Source organism: Oncorhynchus keta, unplaced genomic scaffold (assembly GCF_023373465.1).
Source record: "Oncorhynchus keta strain PuntledgeMale-10-30-2019 unplaced genomic scaffold, Oket_V2 Un_contig_1734_pilon_pilon, whole genome shotgun sequence".
In the NCBI taxonomy this organism is placed as follows: domain Eukaryota; kingdom Metazoa; phylum Chordata; class Actinopteri; order Salmoniformes; family Salmonidae; genus Oncorhynchus; species Oncorhynchus keta.
The window spans coordinates 30,517-50,524 of record NW_026280402.1 but is presented as its reverse complement, the minus strand read 5'-3'; the positions used below and the strand labels follow the sequence as shown (position 1 = coordinate 50,524).

At 43.1% G+C, this 20,008-nt stretch overlaps 1 protein-coding gene across 1 annotated transcript in view; it reads left to right on the top strand.

Annotated features, from left to right (window-relative positions):
* The first annotated feature begins 7,621 nt into the window (after window positions 1-7,621).
* LOC118380816 (putative thiamine transporter SLC35F3) overlaps window positions 7,622-20,008 on the top strand; it is a 34,011-nt gene continuing 21,624 nt past the window's right edge. The window contains 3 exon segments of the mRNA XM_052503412.1: window positions 7,622-7,748; window positions 7,887-8,008; window positions 19,716-19,824. Of these exon segments, the coding sequence (XP_052359372.1) occupies window positions 7,683-7,748; window positions 7,887-8,008; window positions 19,716-19,824 (297 nt within the window). The 5' untranslated portion in view covers window positions 7,622-7,682.

Sequence of the window (20,008 nt, the reverse complement as noted above, 5' to 3'; positions counted from 1 at the left end):
TCGAGTGGCTGATATAACCCTGTAGTTCTATTAATCACCTGTCTAGAGTGGCTGATATAGCCCTGTAGTTCCATTAATCACCTGTCTAGAGTGGCTGATAAAGCCCTGTAGTTCCATTAATCACCTGGTCTAGAGTGGCTGATATAACCCTGTAGTTCCATTAATCACCTGGTCTAGAGTGGCTGATATAGCCCTGTAGTTCCATTAATCACCTGTCTAGAGTGGCTGATATAACCCTGTAGTTCTATTAATCACCTGGTCTAGAGTGGCTGATATAGCCCTGTAGTTCCATTAATCACCTGGTCTAGAGTGGCTGATATAACCCTGTAGTTCTATTAATCACCTGGTCTAGAGTGGCTGATATAGCCCTGTAGTTCCATTAATCACCTGGTCTAGAGTGGCTGATAAAGCCCTGTAGTTCTATTAATCACCTGGTCTAGAGTGGCTGATATAACCCTGTAGTTCCATTAATCACCTGGTCTAGAGTGGCTGATATAGCCCTGTAGTTCCATTAATCACCTGGTCTAGAGTGGCTGATAAAGCCCTGTAGTTCCATTAATCACCTGTCTAGAGTGGCTGATAAAGCCCTGTAGTTCCATTAATCACCTGTCTAGAGTGGCTGATATAACCCTGTAGTTCTATTAATCACCTGGTCTAGAGTGGCTGATATAGCCCTGTAGTTCTATTAATCACCTGGTCTAGAATGGCTGATATAACCCTGTAGTTCCATTAATCACCTGGTCTAGAGTGGCTGATATAGCCCTGTAGTTCCATTAATCACCTGTCTAGAATGGCTGATATAGCCCTGTAGTTACATTAATCACCTGGTCTAGAGTGGCTGTTATGACCCTGTAGTTCCATTAATCACCTGGTCTAGAGTGGCTGATAAAGCCCTGTAGTTCCATTAATCACCTGTCTAGAGTGGCTGATAAAGCCCTGTAGTTCCATTAATCACCTGTCTAGAGTGGCTGATAAAGCCCTGTAGTTCCATTAATCACCTGGTCTAGAGTGGCTGATATAACCCTGTAGTTCTATTAATCACCTGGTCTAGAGTGGCTGATATAGCCCTGTAGTTATACATTTACATTACATTTAAGTCATTTAGCAGACGCTCTTATCCAGAGCGACTTACAAATTGGTGCATTCACCTTATGACATCCAGTAGAATAGTCACTTTACAATAGTGCATCTAAATCTTAAAGGGGGGGGGGGTGAGAAGGATTACTTATCCTATCCTAGGTATTCCTTAAAGAGGTGGGGTTTCAGGTGTCTCCGGAAGGTGGTGATTGACTCCGCTGTCCTGGCGTCGTGAGGGAGTTTGTTCCACCATTGGGGGGCCAGAGCAGCGAACAGTTTTGACTGGGCTGAGCGGGAACTGTACTTCCTCAGTGGTAGGGAGGCGAGCAGGCCAGAGGTGGATTAACGCAGTGCCCTTGTTTGGGTGTAGGGCCTGATCAGAGCCTGGAGGTACTGAGGTGCCGTTCCCCTCACAGCTCCGTAGGCAAGCACCATGGTCTTGTAGCGGATGCGAGCTTCAACTGGAAGCCAGTGGAGAGAGCGGAGGAGCGGGGTGACGTGAGAGAACTTGGGAAGGTTGAACACCAGACGGGCTGCGGCGTTCTGGATGAGTTGTAGGGGTTTAATGGCACAGGCAGGGAGCCCAGCCAACAGCGAGTTGCAGTAATCCAGACGGGAGATGACAAGTGCCTGGATTAGGACCTGCGCCGCTTCCTGTGTGAGGCAGGGTCGTACTCTGCGGATGTTGTAGAGCATGAACCTACAGGAACGGGCCACCGCCTTGATGTTAGTTGAGAACGACAGGGTGTTGTCCAGGATCTCGCCAAGGTTCTTAGCGCTCTGGGAGGAGGACACAATGGAGTTGTCATCCGTGATGGCGAGATCATGGAACGGGCAGTCCTTCCCCGGGAGGAAGAGCAGCTCCGTCTTGCCGAGGTTCAGCTTGAGGTGGTGATCCGTCATCCACACTGATATGTCTGCCAGACATGCAGAGATGCGATTCGCCACCTGGTCATCAGAAAGGGGAAAGGAGAAGATTAATTGTGTGTCGTCTGCATAGCAATGATAGGAGAGACCATGTGAGGTTATGACAGAGCCAGGTGACTTGGTGTTATATTAATCACCTGTCTAGAATGGCTGTTATAACCCTGTAGTTCCATTAATCACCTGTCTAGAATGGCTGTTGTAACCCTGTAGTTCTATTAATCACCTGTCTAGAGTGGCTGATATAACCCTGTAGTTCCATTAATCACCTGTCTAGAATGGCTGTTATAACCCTGTAGTTCCATTAATTACCTGTCTAGAATGGCTGTTATAGCCCCCATTGTGCCATTAAACGCTAATTGCCTCTGTGTCAGACGTTCGGTGAAAATAACAGTAATCATGAGCTCGGTACAAGTTTTGGCACAAACTCTGTTTCCTGTCCATGCCTGTAGCTCTGCGCACTGACAGTATCACATGCACAACTTGTTGCATATCTCGTGATTATAATGACCATTGGGTAGGTGTTTGTGGGCGTACACTACCAGTCAAAAGTTTGGACACACCTACTCTTTCAAAAATGTTTCTTTATTTTTGACTATTTTCTACATTGTAGAATAATAGTGAAGACATCAAAACTATGAAATAACACATATGGAATAATGTAGTAACCAAAAAAGTGTAAATATATTTTAGATTCTTCAAAGTTGCCACCCTTTGCCCTTAATCACAGCTTTGCACACTCTTGGCATTCTCTCAACCAGCTTCATGAGGAATGCTTTTCCAACAGTCTTGAAGGAGTTCCCACATATGCTGAGCACTTGTTGGCTTTTCCTTCACTCTGTGGTCCAACTCATCCCAAACCATTTCAATTGGGTTGAGTTCAGGTGATTGTGGAGGCCAGGTCATCTGATGCAGCACTCACTCTCTGTCTTGGTCAAATAGCCCTTACACAGCCTGGAGGTGTGTTGGGTCGTTGTCTTGTTGAAAAATTAATTATAATCCCACAAAGCGCAAATCAAATGTGATGGCGTATTACTGCAGCATGCTGTGGTAGCCATGCTGGTAAAGTGTGTCTTGAATTCTAAATTAATCACAGACACCAGGAAAGCACCAGGAAACTGTCACCAGGAAAGCACCCCCACACCATCACACGTCCACCTCCATGCTTTACGCTGGGAACCACTCATGAATAGTGGTTGGAACCGAAATCTCAAATTTGGACTCATCAGACCAAAGGACAGATTTCCACCGGTCTAATGTCCATTGCTCGTGTTTCTTGGCCCAAGCAAGTCTCTTCTCTTCGGAAGCCAGCCACACCAATGTGTCGGAGGGAACACTGTGCACCTAGCAACCTGGTCAACGTGCACTGCGCCCCGGCCCACCACAGGAGTCGCTAGTGCGCGATGAGACAAGGATATCCCTACTGGCCAAATCCTCCCTCACCCGGACGATGCTGGGCCAATTGTGCGTCGCCCCATGGACCTCCCTGTCACGGCCGGTTACAACAGAGCCTGGGCGCGAACCCAGGGACTCTGATGGCACAGCTGGCCCTGCTGTACAGCGCCCTTAACCACTGCGCTACCCAGGAGGCCTGTGGCTATTAATGAAAGTTCCACCTATGGAACGAAACAGGGACCTACCTGAATTTGTCCAATAGAAACTCTTATTTGCCAACTGTTGACTAATGATTCCACCCCAGATCAGCTAGATGCAGGCAAGAGTGTGCAAGATGTTATTGAATGTGTCAATGTCTGTCACCTTGATTACTCCAACTTGTCTCTCAACCTGTGCACCTACTGCACGTTATAAACTTGAATTCGTAGGCTAGGTTGTAGCAACCCCGTGATGGGTACAGGGAACACTAGAGCATCATGTAGTAGCCTAAACCTATCCATGCTACATTGAACTGGGTGAATGGAATATGAATGACAATCATCCAATATGCTGTAATAGAAATAGGGCCATGCTCATAAAACAATTGTCCTCCCTAATCTTAAACAGCACCGAGCACCACTGGTGAAGGCCTATTGAAACAAACTGACATTCTTAATAATTGGCTATTTCACACATGAATACAGATTCAATATTGAGTTACAGAGATTTACAGTACATGACTAGAGTATCTAATGTCGGTACAGTACTGCAGTATCTTTCTAATGGTGTTTCTTTTGACATTAGTCAATAGGTCATGTGATGAGTGAGATGGTAAATCCTGGTTTCAAGCTGCCTTGGCAGAAGTTATATAATGTTCTTGTGTTTCCAAGACTGCACGAGGAGGAGTATATTCTGTAGCTAACGGCTGGAGATGAGTAGGTATTAGCTTCCCTGTGGTACACACACACACACCCTGACACACACACACAGAACACGTCATTATCTTTAGAGTGAAAACACCATTAGGGAAATCCCTCATGTTAATGTGATGGCGACAAAGCCACACAAAAAGCCGGAGAAGGTAGGAGCTGCATGCAGATAGATGATAGCTATGGTTATGAAACAACGTAACATGGTGAACCATAAGGGATCTTGTCTTGTTCTATTATCTTTGGATTCGTTGTTATTATGTTATTATTCTGGGTGCTTGCTATAGCCCTGTTGATGATGCTATAGCCCTGTTGATGATGCTGTAGCCCTGTTGGTGATGCTATATCCCTGTTGATGATGCTGTAGCCCTGTTGGTGATGCTATAGCCCTGTTGATGATGCTGTAGCCCTGTTGGTGATGCTATTGTCCTGTTGGTGATGCTATAGCCCTGTTGGTGATGCTATAGCCCTGTTGATGATGCTATAGCCCTGTTGATGATGCTATAGCCCTATTGGTGATGCTATTGTCCTGTTGGTGATGCTATTGTCCTGTTGGTGATGCTGTTGTCCTGTTGGTGATGCTATTGTCCTGTTGGTGATGCTATTGTCCTGTTGGTGATGCTATTGTCCTGTTGGTGATGCTATTGTCCTGTTGGTGATGCTATAGCCCTGCTGGTGATGCTGTTGTCCTGTTGGTGATGCTGTTGTCCTGTTGGTGATGCTATTGTCCTGTTGGTGATGCTATTGTCCCGTTGGTGATGCTATTGTCCTGTTGGTGATGCTATTGTCCTGTTGGTGATGCTATTGTCCTGTTGGTGATGCTATTGTCCTGTTGGTGATGCTATTGTCCTGTTGGTGATGCTATTGTCCTGTTGGTGATGCTATTGTCCTGTTGGTGATGCTATTGTCCTGTTGGTGATGCTGTTGTCCTGTTGGTGATGCTATTGTCCTGTTGGTGATGCTATTGTCCTGTTGGTGATGCTATTGTCCTGTTGGTGATGCTATTGTCCTGTTGGTGATGCTGTTGTCCTGTTGGTGATGCTATAGCCCTATTGGTGATGCTATTGTCCTGTTGGTGATGCTATTGTCCTGTTGGTGATGCTATTGTTCTGTTGGTGATGCTATTGTCCTGTTGGTGATGCTATTGTCCTGTTGGTGATGCTATTGTCCTGTTGGTGATGCTATAGCCCTGCTGGTGATGCTATTGTCCTGTTGGTGATGCTATAGCCCTGCTGGTGATGCTATTGTCCTGTTGGTGATGCTATTGTCCTGCTGGTGATGCTATTGTCCTGTTGGTGATGCTATAGCCCTGCTGGTGATGCTATTGTCCTGTTGGTGATGCTATTGTCCTGTTGGTGATGCTGTTGTCCTGTTGGTGATGCTATAGCCCTGTTGGTGATGCTGTTGTCCTGCTGGTGATGCTATTGTCCTGTTGGTGATGCTGTAGTATTTTTGTATGGCTCTAGGAAGAGAGCCAGTATGTCCAATAATCTATGTGTGCTTTCAAGTACCTACTGTTTGTCTGCACACAATTTTTCTCTAAAACATTAATCACTTCTTCAAAGTCACAGTCAAACAAAGTCAGTCCTGACATGTCCCAGACAGATTTTGATGGAAGAGACATGAATGATGTGTGTGTGTCTCTCTGTCTGTGTGTTTCTCTCTCTGTGTGGTTTCTCTCTCTGTGTGTGTGTGTGTGTGTGTGTGTGTGTGTGTGTGTGTGTGTGTGTGTGTGTGTGTGTGTGTGTGTGTGTGTGTGTGTGTGTGTGTGTGTGTGTGTGTGTGTGTGTGTGTGTGTGTGTGTGTGTGTGTGTGTGTGTGTGTGTGTGTGTGTGTGTGTGTGTGTCATTGTAAGTCAAGAGGCAAAGACTCCTGAGTAAAAGTTGTCTCAGATTGGGTATCAGCCCCTGCCCTCTCCTGTCCTCTGTTTGGCTGCAGAATGACTGCCAGACACACACACACACACACACACTGCCACACTCGAACACCAGATTTTGTGTAATAGGTTTTGTCCGAGTTCAGTTAAACTGTAAATGACCTGAAATAGACATAAGGAATATTCAGTGGAGGATGAAACGTGTTGTGTGGGCATAGATACTGTAAGCTGTAATAGGTTATTGTATGAAGAACGTGTTGTGTGGGCATAGATACTGTAAGCTGTAATAGGTTATTGTATGAAGAACGTGTTGACATTGTGTGAAGGACCTGTACTTACTGAAAGTGACTGAGGCTACTTCAGATTATCGAAGATTCGGTGTGGATAATGGATATAGAAGAGTCATAATAGCTTATTGAATTGAAAAATGCAATAAAAATGCAGTTATGGGTCTCTGATGCCATGTGACACCTTTAATTCTAATTCTAGTTCCACAGAAAATCTCTACCCTGGTCTCATGCGGTAGTGCTGTAGACAACTCTTCTAAATCTCTACTCTGGTCTCATATTGTGGTGCTGTAGACAACTCTTCTAAATCTCTACTCGGGTCTCATATTGTAGTGATGTAGACAACTCTTCTAAATCATTACTCTGGTCTCATACTGTAGTGATGTAGACAATTATTCTAAATCTCTACCCTGGTCTCATATTGTAGTGCTGTAGACAACTCTTCTAAATCTCTACACTGGTCTCATACTGTAGTTATGTAGACAATTCTTCTAAATCACTACCCTGGTCTCATACTGTAGGGATGTAGACAACTCTTCTAAAACACTACCCTGGTCTCTTATTGTAGTGACGTAGACAATTCTTCTAAATCTCTACCCTGGTCTCATACTGTAGTGATGTAGACAACTCTTCTAAATCTCTACCCTAGTCTGAAACTGTAGTGATGTAGACAACAATTATAAATCTCTACCCTAGTCTGAAACTGTAGTGATGTAGACAACTCTTCTAAATCACTACCCTGGTCTCATATTGTAGTGACGTAGACAACTCTTCTAAATCACTACCCTGGTCTCATATTGTAGTGACGTAGACAACTCTTCTAAATCACTACCCTCGTCTCATATTGTAGTGACATAGACAACTCTTCTAAATCACTACCCTGGTCTCTTATTGTAGTGACGTAGACAACTCTTCTAAATCAGTATCCTGGTCTCATATTGTAGTGACGTAGACAACTCCTCTAAATCACTACCCTGGTCTCATACTGTAGAGATGTAGACAACTCCTCTAAATCTCTACTGGTCTCATAGTTTACTACTGTTTTCTTTGTGCTCAGGAGAAGACCGTCCCAGAGAGAATGTGGTGGGCAGCACAGCGGACGGCCAGGCGGCAACGGCGGGGCGCCGGGGCGGAGCCTGCTACGGGAGGTGGAGACTTCGTTGCTGCATCAAAGTCACGGCCGTACAGGTGCGGAAGGCGCTGTGGGGCATTGCCATGGTGATGTGTGTGTGCTCATCGTGGGCGGGGTCCACCCAGCTGGCCAAGCTCACCTTTAAGCAGGTGAAGAACCTGACGAAGTTGCATGCAAAACACACACACACACAAACTCAGATTGACACGATCCACCACTGAGTGCTAGCGAGTGCCAGATGAAACCTGTTAATAAAAATGTTAAAGTCATTTGTTTTGGATACCCAGTTTGACGCTCCATTCACCCTCACCTGGTTCGCCACCACCTGGAACTGCCTGTTCTTCCCCCTCTACTACATCGGACACCTGTGTAAGAGCCCTGAGAGACAGACCCCCAGACAGAGGTTCAGGTAATCAATCAATCAATGCAATGTATTTATACTGTTTACATCAACTGTTGTCCTAAAGGTTTAACAAAGGACACCAGGGGACAAAGAAGGAGTGAAAACTATTTCAGACTGCATTGAGAGGAATAGCAGAGTATCATGGAAACCCAAATGTAGCCTTGTTGTAATATAATATGCCATTTTATCAAGTTTATACATCATAATTTGTGGCTCTGGTGTTTCATGATGGCTCTGGGATTAATATTACCTATGGTTGTCTATAAGTGGAGGTAAGAAGTCATTACTTTCCTAAATTAGGTGGGAGGTATAGTGTGTTGAGCTGCAGCAGTCTCTAGTTGGACAAAAGCCGGTGTCTACAGTTAGATCAGCTTAGTCACATGACGTGCTAATAATAATGCTTTCCTCTGAGAGGAATCCCTGATCTCTACAACCCACTGGGCTGCTGCTGCACACAAATAGAACTGTGTGTGTGTGTGCCAGAGTTTGTGTGTGTGCATACATGTCTCCATGCCTGTGAGTGCTTCCAGTCATGCGCTCGTGCTCGTACGTATGTGTCTGTGCATGCTTGCATGTATGTGTGTGTTTGTCAGAGCTTCTAAGAGTGCTCATGCAAGGATCTGGTTCTGGGCTCTCCCTGCTCCCCTGGCTCTGACTGTGTGGCCTGCATACTGAATAGCCTTTATAATGTTATCTTTCTAACACAGCCTTTATAATGTTAGCCTTCTTACTAACACGGCCTTTATAATGTAATGTTACTAACACAGCCTTTATAATGTTATCTTACTAACACAGCCTTTATAATGTTATCTTTCTATCACAGCCTTTATAATGTTAGCCTTCTTACTAACACGGCCTTTATAATGTTATGTTACTAACACAGCCTTTATAATGTTATCTTTCTATCACAGCCTTTATAATGTTATCTTTCTATCACAGCCTTTATAATGTTATCTTTCTATCACAGCCTTTATAATGTTATCTTTCTATCACAGCCTTTATAATGCTATCTTTCTATCACAGCCTTTATAATGCTATCTTTCTATCACAGCCTTTATAATGTTATCTTTCTATCACAGCCTTTATAATGCTATCTTTCTATCACAGCCTTTATAATGCTATCTTTCTATCACAGCCTTTATAATGCTATCTTTCTATCACAGCCTTTATAATGCTATCTTTCTATCACAGCCTTTATAATGCTATCTTTCTATCACAGCCTTTATAATGATATCTTACTAACACAGCCTTTATAATGCTATCTTTCTATCACAACCTTTATAATGTTAGCTTTCTAACACAGCCTTTATAATGTTATCTTACTAACACAGCCTTTATAATGTTATCTTACTAACACAGCCTTAATAATGTTATGTTCTACACCTGCACCTGCATTGCTTGCTGTTTGGGGTTTTAGGCTGGGTTTCTGTACACTGTACACTTTGAGATATCAGCTGATGTACGAAGGGCTATATAATAAAGGGCTATATAATGTTATCTTACTAACACAGCCTTTATAATGTTGGCTTACTAACACAGCCTTTATAATGCTATCTTTCTTACTAACACAGCCTTTATAATGTTATCTTACTAACACAGCCTTTTTAATGTTATCTTGCTAGCACAGCCTTTATAATGTTAGCTTTCTTTCTATCACAGCCTTTATAATGTTAACTTTCTTTCTGACACGGCCTTTATAATGTTATCTTTCTTTCTAACACAGCCTTTATAATGTTATCTTACTAACACAGCCTTTGTAATGTTATCCTTCTTTATAACACAGCCTTTATAATGTTAGCTTTTTAACACAGCCGTTATAATGTTATCTTTCTAACACAGCCTTTATAATGTTATCTTTCTTTCTAACACAGCATTTATAATGTTAGCTTACTAACACAGCCTTTATAATGTTATCTTTCTTTCTAACACAGCCTTTATAATGTTATATTTCTTTCTAACACAGCCTTTATAATGTTATCTTACTAACACAGCCTTTATAATGTTATCTTTCTTTCTAACACAGCCTTTATAATGTTATCTTTCTTACTAACACAGCCTTTATAATGTTATCTTACTAACACAGCCTTTATAATGTTATCTTACTATCACAGCCTTTATAATGTTATCTTACTAACACAGCCTTTATAATGTTATCTTACTAACACAGCCTTTATAATGTTATCTTTCTTTCTATCACAGCCTTTATAATGTTATCTTACTAACACAGCCTTTATAATGTTATCTTTCTTTCTAACACAGCCTTTATAATGTTATCTTTCTTTCTAACACAGCCTTTATAATGTTATCTTACTAACACAGCCTTTATAATGTTATCTTTCTTACTAACACAGTCTTTATAATGTTATCTTTCTTTCTAACACAGCCTTTATAATGTTATCTTACTAACACAGCCTTTATAATGTTATCTTACTAACACAGCCTTTATAATATTATCTTACTAACACAGCCTCTATAATGTTATCTTTCTTTCTAACACAGCCTTTATAATGTTATCTTTCTTTCTAACACAGCCTTTATAATGTTATCTTACTAACACAGCCGTTATAATGTTAGCTTACTAACACAGCCTTTATAATGTTATCTTTCATACTAACACAGCCTTTATAATGTTATCTTTCTTTCTAACACAGCCTTTATAATGTTATCTTACTATCACCACCTTTATAATGTTATCTTTCTTACTAACACAGCCTTTATAATGTTATCTTACTAACACAGCCTTTATAATGTTATCTTACTATCACATCCTTTATAATGTTATCTTACTAACACAGCCTTTATAATGTTATCTTACTAACACAGCCTTTATAATGTTATCTTTCTTACTAACACAGCCTTTATAATGTTATCTTACTAACACAGCCTTTATAATGTTATCTTTCTTTCTAACACAGCCTTTATAATGTTATCTTTCTTTCTAACACAGCCTTTATAATGTTATCTTACTAACACAGCCTTTATAATGTTATCTTACTAACACAGCCTTTATAATGTTATCTTTCTTTCTAACACAGCCTTTATAATGTTATCTTTCTAACACAGCCTTTATAATGTTATCTTACTAACACAGCCTTTATAATGTTATCTTTCTTACTAACACAGCCTTTATAATGTTATCTTTCTTACTAACACAGCCTTTATAATGATATCTTTCTAACACAGCCTTTATAATGTTATCATTCTAACACAGCCTTTATAATGTTATCTTACTAACACAGCCTTTATAATGTTATCTTACTAACACAGCCTTTATAATATTATCTTACTAACACAGCCTCTATAATGTTATCTTTCTTTCTAACACAGCCTTTATAATGTTATCTTTCTTTCTAACACCGCCTTTATAATGTTATCTTTCTTTCTAACACAGCCTTTATAATGTTATCTTTCTTTCTAACACAGCCTTTATAATGTTATCTTTCATACTAACACAGCCTTTATAATGTTATCTTTCTTTCTAACACAGCATTTATAATGTTATCTTTCATACTAACACAGCCTTTATAATGTTATCCTTCTTACTAACACAGCCTTTATAATGTTATCTTACTAACACAGCCTTTATAATATTATCTTACTAACACAGCCTTTATAATGTTATCTTTCTTACTAACACAGCCTTTATAATGATAGCTTTCTAACACAGCCTTTATAATGTTATCATTCTAACACAGCCTTTATAATGTTATCTTACTAACACAGCCTTTATAATGTTATCTGACTAACACAGCCTTTCTACTCATCTGCTGCTGTGTAGCCTGTAGAAAGTACAAATACAAAGACATGGCCTGTGTTGTAATAGCATGGCCTGTTTTGTAATAGCATGGCCTGTTTTGTAATAGCATGGCCTGTTTTGTAATAACATGGCCTGTGTTGTAATAGCATGGTCTGTGTTGTAGGGCTTCTGTTGTACTATAGTGTGGTCTAATGCATTGAGAGAGCAGAGCTTGTGTTATACTATAGTGTGATCTAATGTATTGAGACAGCAGATCATGTGTTATACTATAGTGTGATCTAATGTATTGAGACAGCAGGGTTTGTGTTATCCTATAGTGTGGTCTAATGTATTGAGACAGCAGAGCTTGTGCTATACTGTAGTGTGATCTAATGTATTGAGACAGCAGGGTTTGTGTTATCCTATAGTGGGGTCTAATGTATTGAGACAGCAGAGATTGTGTTATACTATAGTGTGGTCTAATGTATTGAGACAGCAGAGATTGTGTTGTACTATAGTGTGGTCTAATGTATTGAGACAGCAGAGCTTGTGTTATCCTATAGTGTGGTCTAATGTATTGAGACAGCAGAGATTGTGTTATACTATAGTGTGGTCTAATGTATTGAGACAGCAGAGATTGTGTTATACTATAGTGTGGTCTAATGTATTGAGACAGCAGAGATTGTGTTGTACTATAGTGTGGTCTAATGTATTGAGACAGCAGAGCTTGTGTTATACTATAGTGTGGTCTAATGTATTGAGACAGCAGAGATTGTGTTATACTATAGTGTGGTCTAATGTATTGAGACAGCAGAGATTGTGTTATACTATAGTGTGGTCTAATGTATTGAGACAGCAGAGATTGTGTTATACTATAGTGTGATCTAATGTATTGAGACAGCAGAGCTTGTGTTATACTATAGTGTGGTCTAATGTATTGAGACAGCAGGGCTTGTGTTATACCATAGTGTGGTCTAATGTATTATCCACCTGGGCCACTCTCTATCTATTCCCCTCTACCTAGTGGCTACGTCCCAATATGGCACCTATTCCCATCCAAATTGCACCCTATTCCCTTCCAAATGGCACCTTATTCCCTTCCAAATTGCACCCTATTCTCTTCCAAATGGCACCATATTCCCTTCCAAATGGCACCTTATTCTCTTCCAAATGGCACCTTATTCCCTTCCAAATGGCACCATATTCCATTCCAAATGGCACGTTATTCCCTTCCAAATGGCACCTTATTCCCTTCCAAATGGCACCTTATTCTCTTCCAAATTGCACCTATTCCCTTCCAAATGGCACCTATTTCCTTCCAAATGGCACCTTATTCTCTTCCAAATGGCACCTTATTCCCATCCAAATGGCACCTTATTCCCTTCCAAATGGCACCTTATTCCCTTCCAAATGGCACCTTATTCTCTTCCAAATGGCACCTATTCCCTTCCAAATGGCACCTTATTCCCTTTCAAACGACACCTATTCCCTTCCAAATGGCATCTTATTCCCTTTCAAATGACACCTATTCCCTTCCAAATGGCACCCTATTCCCTTCCAAATGGCACCCTATTCCCTTCCAAATGGCACCTTATTCCCTTCCAAATGGCACCTTATTCCCTTCCAAATGGCACCATATTCCCTTCCAAATGGCGCCTTATTCTCTTCTAAATGGCACCTTATTCCCTTCCAAATGGCGCCTTATGCTCTTTCAAGTGGCACCTATTCCCCTCCAAATGGCACCCAATTCCCTTTCAAATGACACCGTATTCCCTTTCAAATGGCATCCTGTTCCCTTTCAAACTTCACTCTATTCCCTTCCAAATGGCACCTATTCCCTTTCAAATGGCATCCTGTTTCCTTTCAAACTTCACTCTATTCCCTTCCAAATGACACCGTATTCCCTTTCAAATGGCATCCTGTTCCCTTTCAAACTTCACTCTATTCCCTTCCAAATGACACTGTATTCCCTTTCAAATGGCATCCTGTTCCCTTTCAAACTTCACTCTATTCCCTTTCAAATGGCATCCTGTTCCCTTTCAAACTTCACTCTATTCCCTTTCAAATGGCATCCTGTTCCCTTTCAAATGGCATCCTATTCCCTTCCAAATGGCACCTATTCCCTTTCAAATGGCATCCTGTTCCCTTTCAAACTTCACTCTATTCCCTTTCAAATGGCATCCTGTTCCCTTTCAAACTTCACTCTATTCCCTTTCAAATGGCATCCTGTTCCCTTTCAAACTTCACTCTATTCCCTTTCAAATGGCATCCTGTTCCCTTTCAAACTTCACTCTATTCCCTTTCAAATGGCATCCTGTTCCCTTTCAAACTTCACTCTATTCCCCTCCAAATGGCATCCTGTTCCCTTTCAAACTTCACTCTATTCCCTTTCAAATGGCATCCTGTTCCCTTTCAAACTTCACTCTATTCCCTTTCAAATGGCATCCTATTCCCCTCCAAATGGCACCCAATTCCCTTTCAAATGACACCGTATTCCCTTCCAAATGGCATCCTGTTCCCTTTACAGTGCACATATTTTGACCAGGGATCATAGGGCTCTGGTCAGAACTAGAGTATTAGGCACTAGGGAATAGAGAACCATTAGAGACACATGCGCAGAGTGTCTCCTGCTCTCCCGTCCCTCTGTCCTTTCAGAAAACAAATGCAATATCAACAGATTTCTGATCTCCTAAAAAATGCAGGGCCTGGAGAGCAGCATATGATAGGTTGAAATGTGGAATGCACAGCTTTGTGGGAGATGAGGAGAGACTTCAGTGAGCTGCCAGATGCTCTTCTCCTCTCTTGGGCTAAAGCAGCCCTGCCCTAGCATGTATCGGTCCACACAGTGTGTGGAAGAGCTGGCACCAGTCCACACGACATAACTAATACATGACAGCATGGCAGAGGCCAATCGCAGTTGTCATCGGACCACTTTCCACTGGGGCTTAGGACGGGATTCAATGTGATTGCAGGTTGTCGACAATGTGGCTTTTATAGGTAATGTTCCATATTTACTGAGATCCCATTAACTTTAAACGCTAAATATGTCGGCTCAATCAGAAATTGTCTTTAAAAGGTGCCTTTGCTGAAAACATGAAACAGATAGAATCTTAGCCTTAATCTGGTGCTTGAGCTTCGTTCCAGGCTGAAGTTCAGGGCTTAGGTTTTAGGGATTCACAGCCCCAGTCAAAGAGGTCTATTGTTATGGATTCAGGCATATAGCCAGGTTCAGTAATGAAATGAAGCATTGCCCTCAACCTCATTAACTGATTATAGTTATAGTGTATTGTTGTCTGTTTGTACGTGGCTTGTTAGTGTCCAGTGTGCTTTATCTGCCCTGTCATCTTTCTGGAGCCTGACCAAAGCAACCTCCTACAGCTCCACATCCACACCGCCAGGCCACTCTGCCTAACTGACCAGGACTAACAGTACATAACTACCTAACTGACCAGGACTAACAGTACATAACTACCTAACTGACCAGGACTAACAGTACCTAACTACCTAACTGACCAGGACTAACAGTACATAACTACCTAACTGACCAGGACTAACAGTACATAACTACCTAACTGACCAGGACTAACAGTACATAACTACCTAACTGACCAGGACTAACAGTACATAACTACCTAACTGACCAGGACTAACAGTACCTACCTAACTGACCAGGACTAACAGTACCTACCTAACTGACCAGGACTAACAGTACCTAACTACCTAACTGACCAGGACTAACAGTACATAACTACCTAACTGACCAGGACTAACAGTACATAACTACCTAACTGACCAGGACTAACAGTACATAACTACCTAACTGACCAGGACTAACAGTACCTAACTACCTAACTGACCAGGACTAACAGTACATAACTACCTAACTGACCAGGACTAAAAGCACCTACCTAACTGACCAGGACTAACAGCACCTACCTAACTGACCAGGACTAACAGTACATACCTGTTTGTATAGTGCTGTTTGTGGCCAGCCTAGAAATATAATTACCCTTGAGTAGTCAAACAGTCAAACTTCAAAGTTCTGAGAGGCTTTGAACTGCAGTTTTCAACCTCCTGGTGTCCGAACGGCTGGCCAGGCCACTCTGGCAGATAGCCTAAACCTGGAGGCTCAAGCTACAGTAGCTGCCTCACTTGGCATTGTTCAGTTCAGTAATTGATGTGTCAGTAAGATTGTCTAGGTGCAAAATAATTGTCTGGTTGGCAGCCTGGATGGGACCAGGACGGGAATGGAGAGCTGGCAACCTGGATTGGCCTGGGCCGGGATGGGAATGGAGAGCTGGCAGCCTGGATTGGCCTGGGCCGGGATGGGAATGGAGATCTGGCAGCCTGGATTGGCCCGGGATGGGAATGGAGAGCTGGCAGCCTGGACCTGGGACCAGGACGGGAATGGAGAGCTGGCAACCTGGATTGGCCTGGGCCGGGATGGGAATGGAGAGCTGGCAGCCTGGATTGGCCTGGGCCGGGATGGGAATGGAGATCTGGCAGCCTGGATTGGCCTGGGCCGGGATGGGAATGGAGAGCTGGCAGCCTGGATTGGCCTGGGCCGGGATGGGAATGGAGAGCTGGCAGCCTGGATTGGCCTGGGCCGGGATGGGAATGGAGAGCTGGCAGCCTGGATTGGCCTGGGCCGGGATGGGAATGGAGAGCTGGCAGCCTGGATTGGCCTGGGCCGGGATGGGAATGGAGAGCTGGCAACCTGGATTGGCCTGGGCCGGGATGGGAATGGAGAGCTGGCAGCCTGGATTGGCCTGGGCCGGGATGGGAATGGAGAGCTGGCAACCTGGATTGGCCTGGGCCGGGAGGGGAATGGAGAGCTGGCAGCCTGGATTGGCCTGGGCCGGGATGGGAATGGAGATCTGGCAGCCTGGATTGGCCCGGAATGGGAATGGAGAGCTGGCAGCCTGGATTTGCCTGGGCCGGGATGGGAATGGAGATCTGGCAGCCTGGATTGGCCTGGGCCGGGATGGGAATGGAGAGCTGGCAGCCTGGATTGGCCTGGGCCGGGATGGGAATGGAGAGCTGGCAGCCTGGATTGGCCTGGGCCGGGATGGGAATGGAGAGCTGGCAACCTGGATTGGCCTGGGCCGGGATGGGAATGGAGAGCTGGCAGCCTGGATTGGCCTGGGCCGGGATGGGAATGGAGAGCTGGCAGCCTGGATTGGCCTGGGCCGGGAGGGGAATGGAGAGCTGGCAGCCTGGATTGGCCTGGGCCGGGATGGGAATGGAGATCTGGCAGCCTGGATTGGCCCGGAATGGGAATGGAGAGCTGGCAGCCTGGATTTGCCTGGGCCGGGATGGGAATGGAGATCTGGCAGCCGGGATGGGAATGGAGATCTGGCAGCCTGGATGGGCCGGGATGGGAATGGAGATCTGGCAGCCTGGATGGGCCTGGGTCGGGATGGGAATGGAGAGCTGGCTGCCTGGATTTGCCTGGGCCGGGATGGGAATGGAGATCTGGCAGCCTGGATTGGCCCGGGATGGGAATGGAGAGCTGGCAGCCTGGATGGGCCTGGGCCGGGATGGGAATGAACCAGGAGTTCCAGTAACTCCTTACCAGTTCACATACCAGTCTTTATGTTTACCTTTAAGGTATACTTTGGGATTTTGGCAACTCTCTTTTGGTATCTGCTAGCATGCTAGAATGCCAAGAGTGTGCAAAGCTGTCATCTAGGCGAAGGGTGGCTACTTTGAAGAATCTAAAATCTAAAATATATTTTGATTTGTTTAACACTTTTTTATTTACTACATGATTCCATATGTGTTATTTCATAGTGTTGATGTCTTCACTATTATTCTACAATTTACAAAATAGTAAAAATAAAGACAAACCCTTGAATGAGTAGGTGTGTCCAAACTTTTGACTGCTCCTGTATATGTCTTATTTTACATATCGATACTCATACTCAAAATATCATTTTAAACTGGGTGGTTTGAACCCTGACTGCTGATTGGTTGACAGCCGTATACAACGGGTATGACAAAACATTTGTTTTTACTGCTCTAATTATGTTGGCAACCAGTTTATAATAGCAATAAGGCACTTCGGGGGGTTTGTGGTATATGGTCAATATACCACGACTAAGGACTATTTCCCCCCCCATCACTAGCATAGACTATGAATACTAACACTAATGTTGTATACTAAAATGTGATTGTGTTTGTTTACATGTGTTTGTGCTGTGTGAGCTTGTGTTTGTTTGTTTGTCTGTGTCTGTACATATACAGTTGAAGTCGGAAGTTTACATACACCTTAGCCAAATACATTTAAACTAATTTTTCACAATTCCTGACATTTAATCCTAGTAAACATTCAGTTAGGATCACCACTTTATCTTAAGAATGTGAAATGTCAGAATAATAGTAGAGAGAATTATTTATTTCAGCGTTTAGTTCTTTCATCACATTCCCAGTGGGTCAAAAGTTTACATACTCTCTCTCAATTAGTATTTGGTAGCATTGCCTTTAAATTGTTTAACTTGGGTCAAACGTGTCAGGTAGCCTTCCACAAACTTCCCACAATAAGTTGGGTGAATTTGGTCCATTCCTCCTGACAGAGCTGGTGTAACTGAGTCAGGTTTGTAGGCCTCCTGACAGAGCTGGTGTAACTGAGTCAGGTTTGTAGGCTTCCTTGCTTTTTCAGTTCTGCCCACAAATTTTCTATGGGATTTGTCAGGGCTTTGTGATGGCCACTCCAATACCTTGACTTTGTTGTACTTAAGCCATTTTTCCACAGCTTTGGAAGTATGCTTAGGGTCATTGTCAATTGGGAAGACTCATTTATAACCAAGCTTTAACTTCCTGACTGATGTCTTGAGATGTTGCTTCAATATATCCACATAAGTTTCCTTCCTCGTGATGCCATCTATTTTGTGAAGTGCACCAGTCCCTCCTGCAGCAAAGCACCCCAACAACATGATGCTGCCACCCCCGTGCTTCACGGTTGGGATGGTGTTCTTCGGCTTGCAAGCATTCCCCTTTTTCCTCCAAACATAATGATGGTCATTATGGCCAAATAGTTATGTTTTTGTTTCATGAGACCAGAGGACATTTCTCCTAAAATTACGATCTTTGTCCCCATGTGCAGTTGCAACCCATAGTCTGGCTTTTTTATGGTGGTTTTGGAGCAGTGGCTTCTTCCTTGCCGAGTGGCCTTTTAGGTTATGTCGACATAGGACTCGTTTTACTGTGGATATAGATACTTTTGTACCCATTTCCTCCAGGATCTTCACAAGATCCTTTGCTGTTGTTCTGGGATTGATTTGCACTTTTCGCAAAGTACATTCATCTCTAGCAGACAGAACATGTCTCCTTCCTGAGCGGTATGATGGATGTGTGGTACCATGGTGTTTATACTTGCGTACTATTGTTTGTACAGATGAATGTGGTATCTTCAGGCGTTTCGAAATTGCTCCCAAGGATAAATCAGACTTGTGGAGGTCTACTATTTTTCTTCTGAGGTCTTGGCTGATTTCATTAGATTTTCCCTTGATGTCAAGCAAAGAGGCACTGAGTTTGAAGGTAGGCCTTGAAATACATCCACAGGTGCACCTCCAATTGACTCAAATGATGTCAATTAGATCATCAGAAGCTTCTAAAGCCATCACGTAATTTTCTGGAATTTTCCAAGCTGTTTAAAGGCACAGTCAACTATAAACCTCTGACCCACTGGAATTGTGATACAATGAATTATAAGTTAAATAATCTGTCTTTAAACAATTGTTGGAAAAATTACTTGTGTCATGCACAAAGTAGATGTCCTAACCGACTTGCCAAAATTATAGTTTGCTAACAAGAAATTTGTGGAGTGGTTGAAAAACGAGTTTTAATGACTCCAACCTAAGTGTATGTAAACAGCCGACTTCAACTGTACATGTACCTGTGTACTGTGCATGTGTGTCTGTTTTGTGTGTGTGTGTGCATGCCTGTGGGTGTTCATCTGTGTGTGTTCCTCTCCAGGGAGTGTTGTCGGTTCTTTGGGGACGACGGGCTGACAGCCAAGGTGTTCTTCACTAAGGTGGCTCCGTTTGGATTGCTGTGGATCCTCACCAACTACCTGTACCTACAGGTACTGTGCTGCTTTCCCCCCATCCTGGGGTGTGTGTGTGTGTGTGTGTGTGTGTGTGTGTGTGTGTGTGTGTGTGTGTGTGTGTGTGTGTGTGTGTGTGTGTGTGTGTGTGTGTGTGTGTGTGTGTGTGTGTGTGTGTGTGTGTGTGTGTGTGTGTGTGTGTCAGGTTAGGGACTGTGACAGT